Raw genomic sequence first — 20214 nt, forward strand, 5'->3', positions numbered from 1 at the left:
TAAAGAGTTTCACCATTACATGGCATAATGAAGCTGCTGCCCTGCACTGTTCAGTGGAATTTCTTCTTCTTCTTCATTCCCATGAGGAGGCTGACACTAAAATGATCTTGCCTGCGATCAGTGCCAGAGAGAGAGGCGCTACTAAACTCTGGATTTTTGCACAAGACCCAGATGTTCTAGTGCACTTTGTAAGACTCTACCCAAAACTTCCACAAGATCCTGGTTTTCTGCAGGCTGCTGGGGTACAGAATCACTGTATATCCCTCAAAGAGGTTTTCCTACCACTTAGACAATTAAAAGCTGACACACTGCTAGGTTTCCATGCCCTTTCAGGGTGTTACCTTTCTGGCAGGTTGGTTGGAAAGACCAAATTATCTTACCAGAAGGCATTTGATTCAGCCTCTGAAGACTCTTCCAAGCACTTTCAGAGCAAGGACAGCTGAAGCAGTCACTGATGAGTTCGTAAATGCACTCAAGGCATTTATCTGCAATGTTTACCGTCTGAAGACCAACATTGTGACACTTGCAGTGCTATAATCAGTGAATATTTTCCAAGAAGCAGACAAACAAAGAAAAATTGCCACCAACAAGCTGTGCATTTATCAATGCCCTCTTGCATTTGCTATCAAGAGGGTGGATTATCAAGCAATGGAATGGCTGTCGGATGAGCGAGTGCATCCAAAACTACCCTCCCCTATTGGGCATGGATGGGTCTTGGAAGATGAACTGATCACACCAGCCTGGTGTCAAATACCTTGCCCTCATGAATCAATCCTTCAGCTACTTAAATGCTTATGTGCAAAGACCAGATGCACACTACTCTGCAAATGTTTGGAGAGCAGCCTCCCTTGTAGGAAGACATCCAAGTGCAGCATGGACAAGGATCTAGCAACATATCTATGACAACATATGACAACATATCTAGCAGTGGTGCCCTAGATGAAGATGACGCTGAAGACTTCAATGGGTACATGATTTTCAGTCCCACATTTCAATGCTAACTTTTCTAGGGTTACCAAAGAACAATGTCATTTTCATGTAAATAAAGCATCCTTGAAAGTATAATTTGAAAAATCAACCTTGATTTTTAAAAATAGTTGGGTCTATACTGGTGGTTTTTCCAGCATAGCTATCTCAGCTAAAGGGAGCGATTATTTTTTTTCCCATTTCTAGCGGACAGAACTATTCCAGCAAAATTTAGTCCGTGCTACAAAGTTCTAGTCTTTAAATATTAAGGTATAGGATTTTCACTTCATCAGTATAATACTTTTTCTTCTATCCAACAGACTAGTTCAAGCCTTAGCTTGGAATCAGCCTTCAAACAGCATAAATCAAAATTGTGAGAGATTATTTATGCAACGCCACAGGTGTGCAAGATGCCACCCCAGCAATAAATGATAAAAATATAATCAAATGAAAAATGGATAGGCTGCTGCTGCTTTTCTGATGTTTGCTTTAGGGAGATTTTATTTCCTTCGTTTACACATGCAGAAGCCAAACTTGCATATATTTGCCAAACTTTTTTCATTATTTTTGTGCAAAACAACTTTCGGGAAAAAAAACCTCATTTGGAATCTGCAGTGCAGTTCTCAGCCGGAAATTCTGCACTTGCCAATGGGGAATTTCAAGCAAGAAACATCAAGGGAAATTCTACACATGGAACAAATGCAGAATGGGGCGATCCAGAAGTAATCTCTACCATACTCAGGCTCGAGGACTGCTGTCACACCTTCATCATTGCACGAGTCATGGTTGCACATCCATTCCCCCTACTCACCTCGTCTGAGAAGAAGCAGGCCAGAGGCTCTGTGATCCATACCCATGTCAAGCCCATAAGCTGTGCCAAAGTCCTACATGCTGGAACAGAGGGAGTTCCCACAGAGCACATCTCCCCAGCAGGCAGGTGTATGAACTCACAGGTGGGCTCACAGCGACATCCATGAACCCCACAAAGCAGAACTACATGAGCTTCACTGCATAACATATATCTGCTTTGTATGTAATTCACAGTGTGATGGGTGGACTAGGCCCAGAGGCCCTCTGCTACAGGCCTCAGGGTCCTACCAAACCCATCCCAGGAAAGGAGCAGTGGAGCTAAGTCCTCCACGCTACCTAGAGAGACTGTGAAGAAAACAGCCAATCAGGAGGGGAAGTTGCAAGGGGTTATCCAAGCAGAGGGTTTCAGGTTAGTATAAAAGAAGCTGTAATGCAGACCACAGTCAGATCCTTTCTGGAACCAGAGAAGTGCAGAGGTTGCTCCTGGCTGGCCAAAAGGAACTGCAGCACTACAGATAGCTTAGGGCTGGCAGGGACCAGGGGAGTGAGGAAGAGCTCCTGGATGGCTCCAGAGGCTGAACATATAAGAGACCTGAGGTAAGGGTGAAGCATCCGTGAAGGCTGGGGCTGTGGGGAAATGGCCCAGGGAACTGAAAGCAGTTTTGTTAAAGAGACAGAGTGGCACCTGGCTGCTATTCTCAAGGTGCCTGGGCTGTGATCCAGAGTAGTGGATGGGCCCAGGTTCCCCCCGCACCATAGGCCACTGGGGAAGTGGCCTACAATTGAACAACAATAAACTCCCAGAAGGGGATCTGAACTACTTAGTGGCCCAGTGGCGACCTGAGGCCAGAAGGACCCACAGAGGGCAAAACCATTGCCTCCAGGGAGGAAGCTCTGGGGGTATGGCTTGATATCAGGGCTGGGACTGTTTAAAGACTGCAGACACACCTGACCAGAAAGGGTGCTCTTGAGAGGTGGGTGCCATGCCATTATATCTGGTATCAGAAGTGGTGATCTTTCAGACCAACCCCTGATCAACAAGGGGCATGATTATGGAAGAGGTGATTTGTCTGTGGATGGCAGGCCAGCAGCAGCAGGGGTCTGCTATGCAGCAGAAGCGGACCCAGGCTCTGCTGTTACAATTGATGGAGAACCTGCTGAAACAGGAAGCTTAGTTTGCAGCACAGCAGTGATTGCAGGAGATCCACTCCAGCCAGCAGGAGTGGACACAGAGGCAGCTGGGTCATGCCACAGCTGGGAACCCAGATGGTGATGGAACTGGGTGGTCCATTGGCACTGGGCCTGGCAAAGCTTGGACTGGACGATGACCCTGAGGCCTTCCTCTGAACCTTTAAGTGGGTGGCAAAGGTAGCAGGATTGGAAGAGGCCACTGGTGGCCAACATAGCACCATTTCTGATGGGTGAGGCACAAGCAGCTTACTGAGTGGTAAGTGATGAGCAAGTGAGTTCCTACCCAGTGATGAAGGCAGCCATTTTAGATTGGCTGGGGATGACTCCGAAGGCATACTGGCACAAGTTCTGGACAGAATCATTCCTTCAAGGAGAACAGCCATGGGTAGTGGCCTAGAAGTTACAGAACCTGGAGTTGGGCTGGCTTTGTCAAGAGACCAGCTCGGTGGAGAAGCTCCTGGATCAGGTGGTCCTTGAGCAATTCCTGAAGATCCTACCAGGAGGGGCATTTTAAGCTGGGTAAGGCATTTCAAGCTGGCCTCCATGGGGGAAGCAGTCAAGCAAGCTGAGGTCTACTTTGAGGCCAAAGAAGAGGAACAGCCCAAGTTCCTCGGTGAACTGAGAGGTATTCATCAGGGGGTGGCCCAGGGAAGCTTGCATGGGGGGAAAAGCCCCAAGGCTTCTAGAGTTAGGAGGTACACTGCAATAGCAAGGGGTCCAGGAAGCCCTGCAGCCTATAGGAAGTACTACTGGGAAGGAGCTAGGAGACCCAATAGTGTGCTACAGGTGTGGTCAGTGCAGGCATATTAAAAGGAACTGCCCACTAAAGGAGTGTGACTAAACTTGTTACAATGGGACCAATCTGTGGGAGTATACTCCAAAGATCAGAGTGTTCCCACCATGGGTTGTGACAGTCAGGCTCGAAGACACCATAGTTAAGGGTCTGGTAGGCTCAGGGTGTGGGTATACTTTTGTGGGGGATCACCACATGAGGGCAACTGGCCTGGACTGGCACCTCCCAATACATGTCTCCTGTGTACAATCGGGAGACCCGAGTCTATCCCACAGCAGAAGTTGGGCTGGAGATACAGGGCTGGAGAGCTCAACTGTGCTGGTGTGGTCAAGGACCTGCCATGACCAACGATTTTGGGAAGAGACTGGGGAGTTATTCAGCCCTCATGTGGAAAAGACCTGGACAGCAACCCAGGACCTATAGGGTCCAAGCTCAGCTGGGAAGGAAAGCAGAAGGGCTGGGATCCAGGTAAGGAGATCCCAGAAAAGAGCCTGAAGGCGAGATCAGAATGCCCCAGATGTGTGAGACCCACTGAGGAAGTGCCAACAAAAGTTGAGTGCAGCCAACATCTCCTGAGGGAAAAATCATTAGCCAGAAGGTCTAGGTAGAGCAGGACTTGGCCCGGGCACAGGTGGAAGCCCAGGGGCAGAGGGACCAATGCTTGGCTTTGCAGGAAGCATTGGCCCAGGCCCAAAGGGAGAGAACCCAGAGGGCTACAGTGGGAACACAGATGGAGCTCTGGAACTCAGATTGAAATAACCACTGTGCTAACTAGCACAGAGGCCCAGACAGAATCACTCCAATGGGGAAAGGTGAAAGAAGGGCAGGGGTACAGAACAGGACACTCGGATAGGGAGGGGAGTAGCACAGACAGGCTCCGTGAGCTCCCTCCTAAGAGATAATGACCTGGTGAAACAACTAGAGGCAGCTGAAAGAGAGCAGGAGGATCTCATGTTCAAGAATGAGCAGATGACCAAAGATCTCTGGTTCATCAAAGATGAAAAACAGCACTTGCTCAACACAGTATATGATTATGTGATGCAGCTAGAGGATCAGCATACAGAGACTCTGAAATCCAGGAGAAGAAAGTGAGTCAGGGACTGCAGACATGCTTTCCAGGGAAGAAATACCTGGGAGAGTAAACCCTGAGAGATCAGGGCAAAGACGGGGTACAGGCTCTCCAGACAGAAGTCTGGGGGAGAGAAAGAGAGTCCTGATTGAAAGAGGCTAGCACTAAGGGTATGTCTACACTACGGAATAAGGTCGAATTCATAGAAGTCATTTTTTTAGAAATCGGTTTTATATATTCGAGTGTGTGTGTCCCCACAGAAAATGCTCTAAGTGCATTAAGTGCATTAACTCGGCAAAGCGCTTCCACAGTACCGAGGCTAGAGTCGACTTCTGCAGTGTTGCACTGTGGGTAGCTATCCCACAGTTCCCGCAGTCTCCACTGCCCATTGGAATTCTGGGTTGAGATCCCAATGCCTGATGGGGCTAAAACATTGCCGCGGGTGGTTCTGGGTACATATTGCAGGCCCCCGTTCCCTCCCTCCCTCCGTGAAAGCAAGGGCAGACAATCGTTTCGTGCCTTTTTTCCTGAGTTACCTGTGCAGACGCCATACCATGGCAAGCATGGAGCCAGCTCAGCTAACCGTCACCGTATGTCTCCTGGGTGCTGACAGATGGGGTACTGCATTGCTACACAGTAGCAGCAACCCATTGCCTTCTGGCAGCAGACAGTACAGTACGACTGGTAGCTGTCATCGTCATGTCCAAGGTGCTCCTGGCCACGTCGGCCACGAGCGCCTGGACAGACATGGGCACAGGGACTAAATTTGGAGTGACTTGACCAGGTCATTCTCTTTAGTCCTGCAGTCAGTCCTATTGAACCGTCTTATGGTGAGCAGGCAGGCGATACGGATTGCTAGCAGTCCAATTGCACCATCTTCTGCCGAGCAGCCATGAGATGTGGATGGCATGCAGTCCTTCTGCACCGTCTGCTGCCAGCCAAAGATGTAAAAGATAGATGGAGTGGATCAAAACAAGAAATAAAGACCAGATTTGTTTTGTACTCATTTGCCTCCTCCCCCGTCTAGGGGACTCATTTCTCTAGATCACACTGCAGTCACTCACAGGGAAGGTGCAGCGAGGTAAATCTAGCCATGTATCAATCAGAGGCCAGGCTAACCTCCTTGTTCCAATAAGAACGATAACTTAGGTGCACCATTTCTTATTGGAACCCTCCGCGAAGTCCTGCCTGAAATACTCCTTGATGTAAAGACACCCCCTTTGTTGATTTTAGCTCCCTGAAGCCAACCCTGTAAGCCATGTCATCAGTCGCCCCTCCCTCCGTCAGAGCAATGGCAGACAATCGTTCCGCGCCTTTTTTCTGTGAGGACGCCATACCAAGGCAAGCATGGAGGCTGCTCAGCTCACTTTGGCAATTAGGAGCACATTAAACACCACACGCATTATCCAGCAGTATATGCAGCAGCAGAACCTGGCAAAGCCATACCGGGCGAGGAGGCAACGTCAGCACGGTCACGTGAGTGATCAGAACATGGACACAGATTTCTCTGAAAGCATGGGCCCTGCCAATGCATGCATCATGGTGCTAATGGGGCAGGTACATGCTGTGGAATGCCGATTCTGGGCTTGGGAAACAAGCACAGACTAGTGGGACCGCATAGTGTTGCAGGTCTGGGACGATTCCCAGTGGCTGCGAAACTTTCGCATGCTTAAGGGCACTTTCATGGAACTTTGGGACTTGCTTTCCCCTGCCCGGAGGTGCAAGAATACCAAGATGAGAGCAGCCCTCACAGTTGAGAAGCAAGTGGCAATAGGCCTGTGGAAGCTTGCAACGCCAGACAGCTACCGGTCAGTTGGGAATCAATTTGGAGTGGGCAAATCTACTGTGGGGGCTGCTGTGATGCAAGTAGCCCACGCAATCAAAGATCTGCTGATATCAAGGGTAGTGACCCTGGGAAATGTGCAGGTCATAGTGGATGGCTTTGCTGCAATGGGATTCCCTAACTGTGGTGGGGCCATAGACGGAACCCATATCCCTATCTTGGCACCGGAGCACCAAGCCGCCGAGTACATAAACCGCAAGGGGTACTTTTCAATAGTGCTGCAAGCTCTGGTGGATCAGAAGGGATGTTTCACCAACATCAACGTGGGATGGCCGGGAAAGGTACATGACGCTCGCATCTTCAGGAACTCTGGTCTGTTTCAAAAGCTGCAGGAAGGGACTTTATTCCCAGACCAGAAAATAACTGTTGGGGATGTTGAAATGCCTATAGTTATCCTTGGGGACCCAGCCTACCCCTTAATGCCATGGCTCATGAAGCCGTACACAGGCAGCCTGGACAGTAGTCAGGAGCTGTTCAACTACAGGCTGAGCAAGTGCAGAATGGTGGTAGAATGTGCATTTGGACGTTTAAAGGCGCGCTGGTGCAGTTTACTGGCTCACTTAGACCTCAGCGAAACCAGTATTCCCACTGTTATTACTGCTTGCTGTGTGCTCCACAATATCTGTGAGAGTAAGGGGGAGACATTTATGGCGGGTTGGGAGGTTGAGGCAAATCGCCTGGCTGCTGGTTATGCGCAGCCAGACACCAGGGCGGTTAGAAGAGCACAGGAGGGCACGGTACGCATCAGAGAAGCTTTGAAAACCAGTTTCATGACTGGCCAGGCTACGGTGTGAAAGTTCTCTTTATTTCTCCTTGATGAAACCCCCCCGCCCCTTGGTTAACTCTACTTCCCTGTAAGCTAACCACCCTCCCCTCCTCCCTTCGATCACCACTTGCAGAGGCAATAAAGTCATTGTTGCTTCACATTCATGCATTCTTTATTAATTCATCACACAAATAGGGGGATGACTACCAAGGTAGCCCAGGAGGGGTGGTTGAGGAGGGAAGGAAAATGCCACACAGCACTTTAAAAGTTTACAACTTTAAAATTTATTGAATGCCAGCTATGGAACTTGGGGAGGAGGGCGGTTGGTTACACAGGGGCTGTAGTGGCAGTCTGTGCTCCAGCTGCCTTTGCTGCAGCTCAACCATACACTGGAGCATACTGGTTTGGTCCTCCAGCAGCCTCAGCATTTAATCCTGCCTCCTCTCATCACGCCGCCGCCACATTTGAGCTTCAGCCCTCTCTTCAGCCCGCCACCTCTCCTCCCGGTCATTTTGTGCTTTTCTGCACTCTAACATTATTTGCCTCCACGCATTCGTCTGTGCTCTGTCAGTGCGGGAGGACAGCATGAGCTCAGAGAACATTTCATCTCGAGTGCATTCTTTTTTCTTTCTAATCTTCACTAGCCTCTGGGAAGGAGAAGATCCTGTGATCATTGAAATACATGCAGCTGGTGGAGAAAAAAAAAAGTACAGCGGTATTTAAAAAGACACATTTTATAAAACAGTGGCTACACTCTTTCAGGGTAAACCTTGCTGTTAACATTACATATGTAGCACATGTGCTTTTGTTACAAGGTTGCATTTTCCCTCCCCCCACCACGTGGCTACCCCCTCAACCCTCCCTCCTCCCCGTGGCTAACAGCGGGGAACATTTCTGTTTAGCCACAGGCAAACAGCCCAGCAGAAACGGGCTCCTCTGAGTGTCCCCTGAAGAAAAGCACTCTATTTCAACCAGGTGACCATGAATTATATCTCAATCTCCTGAGGATAACACAGAGAGATAAAGAATGGATGTTGTTTGAACGCCAGCAAACATACACTGCAATGCTTTGTTGTACAATGATTCCCGAGTACGTTTTACTGGCCTGGAGTGGTAAAGTGTCCTACCATGAAGGACGCAATAAGGCTGCCCTCCCCAGAAAACTTTTGCAAAGGCTTTGGGAGTACATCCAGGAGAGCCGCGAATGCCACGGCAAATTAATCCTTTCACATGCTAGCTTTTAAACCATGTATAGTATTTTAAAAGGTACACTCACTGGAGGTCCCTTCTCTGCCTTCCGGGTCCAGGAAGCAGCCTTGGGTGGGTTCAGGGGGTACTGGCTCCAGGTCCAGGGTGAGAAACAGTTCCTAGCTGTCGGGAAAACCGGTTTCTCTGCTTGCTTGCTGTGAGCTATCTACAACCTCATCATCATCATCTTCTTCGTCCCCCAAAACCTGTTTCCGTGTTGCCTCCATCTCCATTGAAGGAGTCAAACAACACGGCTGGGGTAGTGGTGGCTGACCCCCCTAAAATGGCATGCAGTTCATCATAGAAGTGGCATGTTTGGGGCTCTGACCCGGAGTGGCCATTCGCCCCTCTGGTTTTCTGGTAGGCTTGCCTCAGCTCCTTAAGTTTCACGCAGCACTGCTTCGGGTCCCTGTTATGGCCTCTGTCCTTCATGCCCTGGGAGATTTTGACAAAGGTTTTGGCATTTCGAAAACTGGAACGGAGTTCTGATAGCATGGATTCCTCTCCCCAAACAGCGATCAGATCCCGTACCTCCCGTTCGGTCCATGCTGGAGCTCTTTTGCGATTCTGGGACTCCATCATGGTCACCTCTGCTGATGAGCTCTGCATGGTCACCTGCAGCTTGCCATGCTGCCCAAACAGGAAATGAGATTCAAAAGTTTGCGGTTCTTTTCCTGTCTACCTGGCCAGTGCATCTGAGTTGAGAGTGCTGTCCAGAGCGGTCACAATGGAGCTCTCTGGGATAGCTCCCGGAGGCCAATACCGTCGTGTCCACAGTACCCCAAATTCGAGCTGGCAAGGCCGATTTAAGCGCTAATCCACTTGTCAGGGGTTGAGTAAGGAAATCGATTTTAAGAGCCCTTTAAGTCGAAATAAAGGTCTTCATCATGTGGACGGGTGCAGGTTTACATCGATTTAACGCTGCTAAATTCGACCTAAAGTCCTAGTGTAGACCAGGACTAAGATAAGTTCTCAAGGCAAAGAGGCATGAGAGAAAAGGACAATGGTAGATCATTGCACAGAGACTATTACTAGTAGTTCTCCAGACAGAACTCCCCTGGTCCCTGGCAGCACTGAGCTGTCTGTGGTGCTGCAATTCCCTTTGGCCAGCCAGGAACAGCCCCTGCACTCCTCTTGCTCCAGCAAGGACCTGAGTCAGGTGTGCTCTGCAGCTCCTTTTATACTAGCCTGAAACCCTCTGATTGGCTAGCCCCTTGCAATTTCCCCTCCTGATTGGTTCCTTCCTGCAGTCTCTCTAGGTGACTTGCAGGACTTAGCTCCACTGGCCCCTTCTCGGGATGGGTGTGGCAGGACCCTGAGGTGTCTGAGCCTCGTCCATCCTGTTACACTGTGAATACACACACAGAGCAGACATATGTTATGCAGTGAAGCTGATGTAGTTCTGCTTTGTGGGGTTCATGGACATGACTGTGAGCCCACCTGTGAACTCATGCACCTGCCTGCTGGCGAACTGTACTCTGGGGGGGATCTCCCTCTGATCCAGCATGCAGGGCTTTGTGCACCACCACCAATAACTCAGCTTGACTCACATCCTGGGGTTAGTTTTGAGAATGGCAGCAGAAAAAAAGTGCCTTTTTACTGGTACACTGAACACATTTTATCTGGAATCATTGAGACCATAGACATAACATCCAACAGGGCCACTGCTACAGAGACCTTTTCCGAGTGGAACCACACTTTAAAGCGGTCCTCTAGATGCACACAATAAACTAATACAAGTAGCTTGAGTAGTTCATGAGTATCAAGTAGCAAATATACACCTCTTGATGCATATGTAATGGAAAGAATTATCCTAACACTTTGTCACACACTGAGAGGAAACATTGTTAAAAGGTTAATTTAAGAAGCCTGAAACAGACTTCCATGTATAATCATTAAAGATGGGCCTGAGAAACACAGGGCATGATTCTCCACTGCTTCACTTTGGTTTTATGGCAGTGTAACCTCAATCAAACCTTGCCTGAATGGACAGCCAAAGATCCCTCTGCCGCAGGGGAATTGTCATCTGGAATAAAGATGGTGTAAACTGGCTCTATGCCACTCATTCTCTTCCCTCCACTGTATAGGGAGCATACCAGCTGGTGCAGTGGCTACTCAGTTGTTCTGGCTCCAAGATGGCCAGGAACAGGGGCGCAGAAAGTTGGCTTGGAGCTACTTTCCTCTCTTCTCCTCAATTATGCACAGAGTGTAAATTATGCTCATCTGTAGAATGAGCTCTAATTTTATCAAAAACACACATCTATGTTTCAGCGGGCTCAAAATCAGGGACAAAATTGCCTTCCCCAAGATAACCTTCTCATAGCATACAGTCATACTGGCAGTGTGAGCACAGTTACCCCAGCTGCAGGGGGTAACTCCTAAACCATAGAAGTATTTTACTTTAATTTTTTTAAAAAAAACTTGCCAATACATAGAATCATAGAACTGGAAGGGATCTTGAGAGGTCATCTAGTCCAGTCCCTTGCACTCATGGCAGGACTAAGTATTACTTAGACCATCCCAGACAGGTGTTTGTTCAACCTCCTCTTAAAAATCCCCAATGATGGAGATTCCACAACTTTCCTAGGCAATTTATTCCAGTGCTTAATCACCCTGATAGTTAGGAAGTTTTTTCCTAATGTTCAACCTAAACCGCCCTTGCTGCAATTTAAGCCCATTGCTTCTTGTCCTATCCTTAGAGGTTAAGAAGAATAATTTCTCTCACTTCTCCTTGTAACAACTTTTATGTACTTGAAAACTGTTATGTCCCCTCTCAGTCTTCTCTTCTCCAAACTAAACAAACCCAATTTTTTCAATCTTCCATCATAGGTCATGTTTTCTAGACCTTTATTCATTTTTATTGCCCTTCCCTGGACTTTCTCCAATTTGTTCACATCTTTCCTGAAATGTGGCACCCAGAACTGGACACAATACTCCACACTGATTAGGCCTCAGCTGGAGTAGAGTGGAAGAATTACTTCTCTTGTCTTGCTTACAACACTCCTGCTACTACATCCCAGAATTATATTTGCTTTTTTTGCAACAGTGTTACACTATTGACTCATATTTTGCTTGTGATCCACTATGACCCCCAGATCCCTTTCTGCAGTACTCCTTCCTAGGCAGTCATTTCCCATTTTCTGTGTGTGCAACTGATTGTTCCTTCCTAAGTGGAGTACTTTGCATTTGTACTTATTGAATTTCATCTTATTTACTTCAGAGCATTTCTCCAGTTTGTCCAGATCATTTTGAATTTTAATCCTATCCTCCAAAGCACTTGCAACCCCTCCCAGCTTGGTATCATCCACAAACTTTAAGTGTACTCTGTATGCCACTATCTAAATCATTGATGAAGATATTGAACAGAACCAGACCCAGAACTGATCCCTGTGGGACCCCACTCATTATGCGCTTCTAGCATGACTGTGAACCACTGATAACTACTCTCTGGGAACGATTTTCCAACCAGTTCTGCACCCACCTTATAGTAGCTCCATCTAGGTTGTATTTCCCTAGTTTGTTTATGAGGAGAAGGTCATGCTAGAAGCGCATAATGACAGTATCAAAAGCCTTATTAAAGTCAAGATATACCACATCTACTGCTTCCCCCCTATCTCCAAGGCTTGTTATCCTGTCAAAGAAAGCTATCAGGGTGGTTTGACATGATTTGTTCTTGACATGAATGATATTTGTAAGTTACATTACGTCAGGCCTTGCCATGTCCCTGTCTTCCCCCTCCCCCCCCCCCCGCCCACATACACCAGAAAGGAGACAGATAGGTAGAATGAGAGTCCACTTTATGCTGCTGCTGAATCAGGCAGCCACAAGTTCTGATTGTCTGAGAATTACCCACTCTTAAGCTTGGTCGACACTACCAATTTTTGTCTATATAACTACATCACCCAGGGGTGTGGATTTTCCATGCCCCTGAGTAACATAGTTATATCAACCTAACCTCCAGCATAGACAGTGCTACCTCAACAGGAGGGCTTCTCCCATCAACATAGCTAGTGCCTCTTGGAGAGGTGGTGTACCTATGTTCATGGGAGAAGCTCTGCTGACGGCATAGATAGTCTTCACTAAAGAGCTGCAGCTGCTGAGCTATAAATGTAGACCAGCCCTTAAAGTAAACCTGGAGTAAGTTTCAAGCTGTACTCTTAATGTATTCTAATTCAGGCCACTATTTACAAACAACATGCTGTTTCATTAACACTTAGAAGCAAGGAGCCTTGAATGGTACTGGTAAAAAAAAAAAAAATCCAGTGAACAGCTGCACAATTCTAGCAATGTCAGTAATGACAAGAGTTAAATTTTGTTATGGATGCAAGCTCTCCCTGTAGGTGTATTTAGATGGTAAACTCTTTAGGGTAGCTCAAACGCATTTGATTCTCCTCTCGCACCATGAGTAACTCTCTTAACTTCAGCAGAGTTACCCATGATTTATACCAGTTTAAGCGAGAAGAGAATCAAACTTATTGTCTTTAAACCTGCCCGCAGGCAACTAGCACACTGTTGGCATTCTAAAAAGCCCATTCTAAAAAGCCCATTAACACTTACCAGGAAACCTGCTATGTAGGTTGGCCTCACAGTTATATCCATTGAACTGTGCAGTCACCGAAAGCACCTGAATTGTCAGGAGGAGCAGTAACCATATTCGTTCCATTGCAAAACCTAGCAAGACATTATGAAGTTATTGCATGCATCTGTTTATTGCATTAAAGAGCCATAATGCAACAATTAAACGATTCTATAGCCACTCAGGTTTTCAACCCAGGAATCAGGGACAAGGCTCACAAACCAAATTGACAATACACCACGGGTAGGGGGTCCCATTTCTCCGACTGCTGGATTAGAGTAATGCATATTGATTTCTAGGGAGTTGACCTATATCCTATTGGCAAGAACAAAGTCCAACAAGGTTTGAAAAAAGCTCCTAAAACAGCTAAGAAATAAAGGCTTCAAAAGTATATTACAGATTTAACAGAGCATTTAACTATCACATACAGAGAGTATTTTTGTTCTTTTAATTTCAAATACTTAAGGAGAGGTATTGCCAAATCAGATAGATTTGATAGAAAAACAGTTTTGCTTCAGTAAACCATTGAAAACAATACAGCTAAATGTATGTAAGTTACTTCTCAAGTTTAAGGTGCTGAAATAAATCTGTCTTTTTATATCTTATCACCAAATTCTGCCTTGGAAGCATGCCTGCAGTTGCATTGGCCTTTACTAGAGAGTTTGCATAGAAACAGAAAATTTAATGAAATTTGGCAACCAGTTTCCAAAATCAGAACAAATGGACATATTAGAGCATAACTTGACTGAGGGAAAACCCTCAAGATATAGTGTATATGCAATAGATATATAACATAGGCCAATCAGGAAGAATGTTTGCTTTATCAAAATGTCAAAAATGTTTGACAAAAGATCTACAACTTGCAGAATTTAAAAGACATAGAACTTTTTCTATTTTAGGAAATAACTTTGCACCCTAATGTAGCTCTTAAGATACTCCATATGTTTCCAGACAGTAGATGCTGTGAAATTCTAAGAGGTGGGAAATTCCGAAGTTTAGGTTTCTATAATGGTGGTACTAGTGATACATTACTCAGATTACTATCATCAGTCTTTCATCCCAAATAATCTCAAAGTCCTTCACAAACTGTATAAATACAACATGACTGAAATGCAGCCATTCTAGCATGGCGAACGGCAGCCATAGTGCAGAGGAGTTGACAATTGTAGGGTGAGGGAAAAGTTCTAGCCAGTGACATTAGGTTAAACCCTTTTCTCTCGCAAAAGTACCAATGGATCTTTAGTGCCTGCACAAGGTTTGATCCAAAGCGCACTGACATTAACGGAAAAGCTCCATTGGGGTTTGGATGGGGCCCACAGAGCCAACAAAACATGAGCCTTTTAAAAGGCTCATGCAGCGAGAGCCTCATATGGTACATTCCCTGTACACAAAAACTCCTCCTCCCCTCCAAGTAAAATTTAAGCAAGCTGGAGCATATACAATGTTGAACCAAATTCTGCTCTCGTTTACACTTTTGCAATCCCAGCACAGTCAAGGGAGTTACATGAGTGTAATCGGGAGAAATTTGACCCATTAATTTCTGTGCAGTTTTGCTTGAACAAGCACGGAGTAAAAAATGGAATACCGTACATAGTAGGTTCTTATTAAACATGGTACTGTATAATCAAACTAGATTTTTGATTGGTACATCCAAAAGAGGCTTGTCTTACAGCAATTGTGCAGCTTCTGGGCCAACATTTCCTCGGTCACAAAAGTTCAATCCCATTTTATTTCAAGCATTGTTAATAAGAGCACATTTTGGCTTTCTTATTTCATTCATTAGACCCTATTGTCAGTGAATGTTGACAAGAAGAGTTGAAAAAGCTATGAAAGAAAATGGCTGGCTACATGAGTTGCTGCAAAAATCTTTACTTGCACTCTCTCACTTTCTGCTTCTCACCCTCTGTTTCCCACTGCTGGAAATGCTCTTTCACATACAATCTGTATTTTTATTTTGTAAGAACCAGATTTTTCACTCAGGAAAATGACATCTCTCCTGCAGTAAAACATCCTGGCGCCTCTCCTTTTACAGAACTGGATGGACAAAGTTGCAATTATTCTGCTCTATTTGGGCCAGATTCTGATCCAGTTACATTGTGATCTCAGTGAATGACACTGGATTTACACCCATCTGGCTTTACCTCTCTAGCTGCTACACTGGTTTTCTTACTACCAAAATCCCTGATCTGAAAAGCAGCTAAGGAAAACACTGAACAACAGTAACCTTTCCAGTTTCAATGGAAAACAGATTTTACTGTCAATTCTAAAATTTTGAATATTTAACCTAACCTCAGCTGCTGATGTTTTATTTGTCTTAGCAGGAGAGGAGGAAAACAGAAGAAATGGACCCAAATAAATAACATCTTTTGCAGCACTTCTTCTCCAGTAACCTCTTGAGTAGGCCAGAATCTAACAAGCCTACTCAGTTTTTAGTTACTCCTTACTCACTGGACTTCAATTTAAGTCTGTCTAAGGGCAGAGTGCTCAGTTTCTCCCCATCTTCCCACCCCTACCAACCCTTCAGTGTGAGGAGCATGCATCTCTGAGATTTTCATGGAACACCAGATTCATGAGCCATCTTTTAAGGAGTGCAGGAAAGATGGAGGTATGGGGGGGCAGAGGCAGCCCACACCCTTTCCATTTAGTGGAGGTGAGATTCATGCATGGATTGTCCCTTCCATACATGGATACAGAGAGTACAATTGGATCCTGAGTAAATACTGAAGAAGAACCTCAAGATTTGGCCTGGGAACTGCAGACTTATCTGCAGTAGAAAGGCAGAATTAGAGAGCCTTGAAGTGAAGCATATTAAATCACAAAGACAGTACTCAGACATTCTACACCATGATCTCTAGCACTCAGCTTGCTACCATTAAAGTCAATGACAACTCCAACAGATTTCATAGGGGCAGGAACAGGCACTGGCAGGATTCTACTGTATATTTCTGACTAGCATGTTAAAGACAGACATACTCAGATTGTTATAGGTATAATATACTCTAGTGGACCCTTCATTTCATATTCATGCCCAGGCAATCTGATCTGGGGGCCTGACTAGTTTTTTGTTCAACTTATGTTTTTCAAAAAAATTGGGTAAAAAAATTTCAATAGCTTCATGTTACCCATCTTATTTTTAGAAGAACAACTTAAAGGTGGGACTTTGGTAATTTTCCACTGAGGTTTAGGATTTCTTCTCCAAGGAGGTATAAAAAAGTAGCACACGTTCCTAACCTGTATAAGCTGACACACACAATCAATTGAATCTTCAGTAGTTATGTTGCTTGTTCCACATCTAAGGAAATATTATTTATATACAACATTAGATGGGGTAGATCTTATGGCAGATAACACAGTGATGAGTGCAGTATTAAAAACCTGTGCAAAACAGAATAGAACAGCCTCTGCAACCACTGGCTCAAGTTTAGTATACCATATTTTGGATTAACAACTATGTTTGGTGGGACCACTAGTCCGGGCAAGCCTCCCACAGTGGCACACCTACAGCCAAGTCTCCCCATCACATGTCCACCGCCTGTTAAAAGACATAGTACTCATTGCAATACTCCAGTACAAAAGTGCTAGTGACCATCCTGTTGGTGAATGGACCAACACCAGCAGCAAACAGTCTGTGTAAAATTATATACCTATATAACCTCGTATGGCCAGACTATTATAATTATCAACCTCATCATTTTATCTGGACTATTTGCTGAATTTTATATAGATATGGATTCATAGATTTTTAAGGCCAGAAGCAACCATTAGATCATTAGTCTGACCTCCTGAATTACACAGGCCACAGAATTTCATCCAGTTACTCCTGTTTTAAGTAATGTGCGTTTGACTAAAGCATATCTTCTAGAAAAACTTCAAGAGATAGAGAATCCATCACTTTTCCTTTAGAATCCATCACTTTAGTTTGTTCCAGTGGTTAATCACCCCCACCATTAAAAACGTGTGCCTTATTTCTAATTTGTCTGACTAATTTCCAGCCATTAGATCTCATAATGCCTCTTTCTGCTAGATTAAAAAGCCTTTTAGTATCCTGTATTTTCTCCTAGTGAAGATATTTATACACTGTAATCAAGTCACGACGGATTGTGTGTGTGTGTGTCTGTGTGTCTGTCTGTCTGAGAGAGAGTTAAGTCTAGTTTCAGTATTCAAAAAATATATTTTTTTCTATTTAAACAAGAAAAAAAATGAGCAAATAATCACGGTACACATAATTTTGCTATTTTTTTAACTATGCTGTGTGAAGTCCTTTGAGCCTATTTTGAAAAAGAAAAACACACACAGCACATTCCTGAAAATGCTGCTTAGCCTAGGAAAGAAATATAGTCAGTTGTCAAAAAGACAGTTTGAAGTTTTAGGACTCTAAAGATGCTGACATATGCCATAAGGCAAATATGATCCTTAATGGCTATGAAATCCTTAGCTGAAAAACCTGATCTAATTTTGACTGACACATGCTGAGTTTTCATTTATTTTTCTAAGTCCTCTTTTCCCATTGGTGTCTCTGCTGAGGGTTTTCTCAAGTAATCTTTAATGTTCAAATGATTATAAAAAACACAAATGCTTTGGCTTTGTGAAGAAAACTGAAAAGGTGGCCCAAACACACCAAAATATTTTTCTAAACCGTTTAATAAAAATTTCACTTCCAAATGATTTTTCCCCTACCCCTCCCTCGTACTAAGTATGCTATTTTCTACTTTGAAAGGTTCTATTTTCCCTATGGATTTAGGGGCAGAGGTGAAATTTGTGTACAAGATTTCCATTAACACCAACAGAAGTTCACTTGATTAATATCTCAAGCATTAATAGAAAGGACACGGACAAAGGGACAGTCAGAGATTTAAAAAGACCTATCAAGCCAGGTTAATTAAGTCATTTTGCAAACTGCAGTTTATTCCGTTTTTTCAAACAAACAATAATCAATTCAAAATGTAAATGGTCTACAAATTAAGGACCCTATTTAATGACACAATAAATTTTCACAATATAGAAACAGCTAGCAGAGATCTTTACTGAATCAAGTTGGTTCTTTATATGCACAACACAGAGACAGTTCTGACTGTTCTACACTTTGCATCATAAAGAAACAGATCATGGTGACAACAACCTCCCAGTAACATCATTATCACCATTTTTTGGAACCTTAACCCTGCTTTCCCAAGTTTTGCCGTGCCAGAAAATCTTCACAAATGTCCAGAATTAAATGTATTATTTGTGATTGAATACAAAAGCATTTTGTTTAAATCAATCTATAACTTGATGTTTGTGGCAAAGTAATTGTCTGTGGATTATCCAGCTCGAGCCCCTCTCTCTGGCCTTCTGCATCTGACTGATAAGCTCTGTGTCTATCATACTTATTTTCTTCCGCTCCCATCCTTCCATCTTGAAATCAAGATCTGACATGATTCTTTGGTAGGGCTGGCTGGATTTTCATTACAAACTAAGATTTGTTACTAATTTAGCCCTATATTTTGATCACTATTCATTTGTGAGCCAATCCTGATTTCCATTAATATATTTATTATTTTTAAGTATTCACCAAATAATTTATGAGAGAAATCTATCATTATTCACAGTGTCTGACAGGTCAGCAAACTCACATGATGCTGTTTATGATCCCTCATTGAATGACTCGAAGGTGTGGGTTTTTTTAAAGAATAAATAAGAAAGAAAATTTTTCCAACACAAATTTTCAGACATGAAAAATCCATGATCAAAATTACAGAACATTTGAAGTTTGCAAGAATTTTCACACATGCCTACTAGCTGTCTGAATGCTACTGAACAACGTATAATATGACTCTACACTTTTATTCAAGAAAATACTGAATCTGATTTCAAACCTAGAGTCTGTATCAGTGATGGACATGGTGAAATATCTTGAGTTGTAATTATGGAACAATTCTTCCAGTTCTATTCACTCCATATGTCTACATGGTCATTTTGCCAGTATTCATATTCCAGTGAATATGAGTGGAAAAATAAATACAAATACCAATTAAAATGGGCAGCACCACATGGATGGCAGTAGCCATTTTAAATATGGGCCAACTTCCTCCTGTTACCAGGCCAACTCTCTCCTGCAACATATCCCACTTTAACTAGACGATCAGACACTATCATCATCCTGCCCGTGTCTTTAGTACTAAGTCTTCCCTTGTTTCTCACCAATGCATTGAATCCTTGGGTCTTCTAAGAACATAAGAATGGCCATACTGGGTCAGACCAAAGGTCCATACAGCCCAGTATCCTGTCTACCAAAAGTGGCCAATGCCAGGTGCCCCAGAGGAAGTGAACCTAACAGGTAATGATCAAGTGATCTCTCTCCTGCCATCCATTCCACCCTCTGACAAACAGAGGCTAGGGACAACATTCCTTACCAACCTGGCTAATAGCCATTAATGGACTTAACCTCCATGAATTTATCCAGTTCTCTTTTAAACCTTGTTATAGTCCTAGCCTTCACAACCTCCTCAGGCAAGGAGTTCCACAGGTTGACTGTGCGCTGACACAGATACAACAGGATTCTGGTCTTAAAAATTTTTTTTAATATAGATATATCAACAATTAAAAGCATATGTTTTTAGATAGCTTCTTAGGGAAGTTATGTCATACTTCCACCTGAGAGATGAAGAAGCTGTAGGATGTGCTTCAACTATAAGGTTTACTGGTGGACAGAACAATCATTCTGCGAGAGCAATCCAGAGACTTAGAAGAACAAAGAATTATTTTCCTTTTCAGATTTAGATTTCTCTAGTTTCAAACCATACCATGAAGATCTAATTCTAGTTTCAAACCATACCATGAAGATCTAATTCTGAAATCAAGCAAAACAGAAAAATCCCACAGAAGTGCAGAGAGAAATTCTGCAGATCAGCAATCCCTGAATGGTGAATTGCAATGCTAAACTGGAAACAGAGTTAAGCCCACAAATATGTGG

At 44.2% G+C, this 20214-nt stretch overlaps 1 protein-coding gene across 2 annotated transcripts in view; it reads right to left on the reverse strand.

Moving 5' to 3' along the window:
* Nucleotides 1-20214, reverse strand: part of ZPLD1 (zona pellucida like domain containing 1) — a 55046-nt gene that overhangs the window by 32210 nt on the left and 2622 nt on the right. For both annotated transcript variants that reach the window (XM_078851315.1, XM_073306738.2), the window contains exon 2: nucleotides 13244-13357. In XM_078851315.1, coding sequence (XP_078707441.1) covers nucleotides 13244-13349 — 106 coding nt within the window. In that variant the 5' untranslated portion in view covers nucleotides 13350-13357. The remainder of the gene's footprint in view (nucleotides 1-13243; nucleotides 13358-20214) is intronic.

Source organism: Lepidochelys kempii, chromosome 1 (genome assembly GCF_965140285.1).
Source record: "Lepidochelys kempii isolate rLepKem1 chromosome 1, rLepKem1.hap1, whole genome shotgun sequence".
NCBI lineage: Eukaryota > Metazoa > Chordata > Testudines > Cheloniidae > Lepidochelys > Lepidochelys kempii.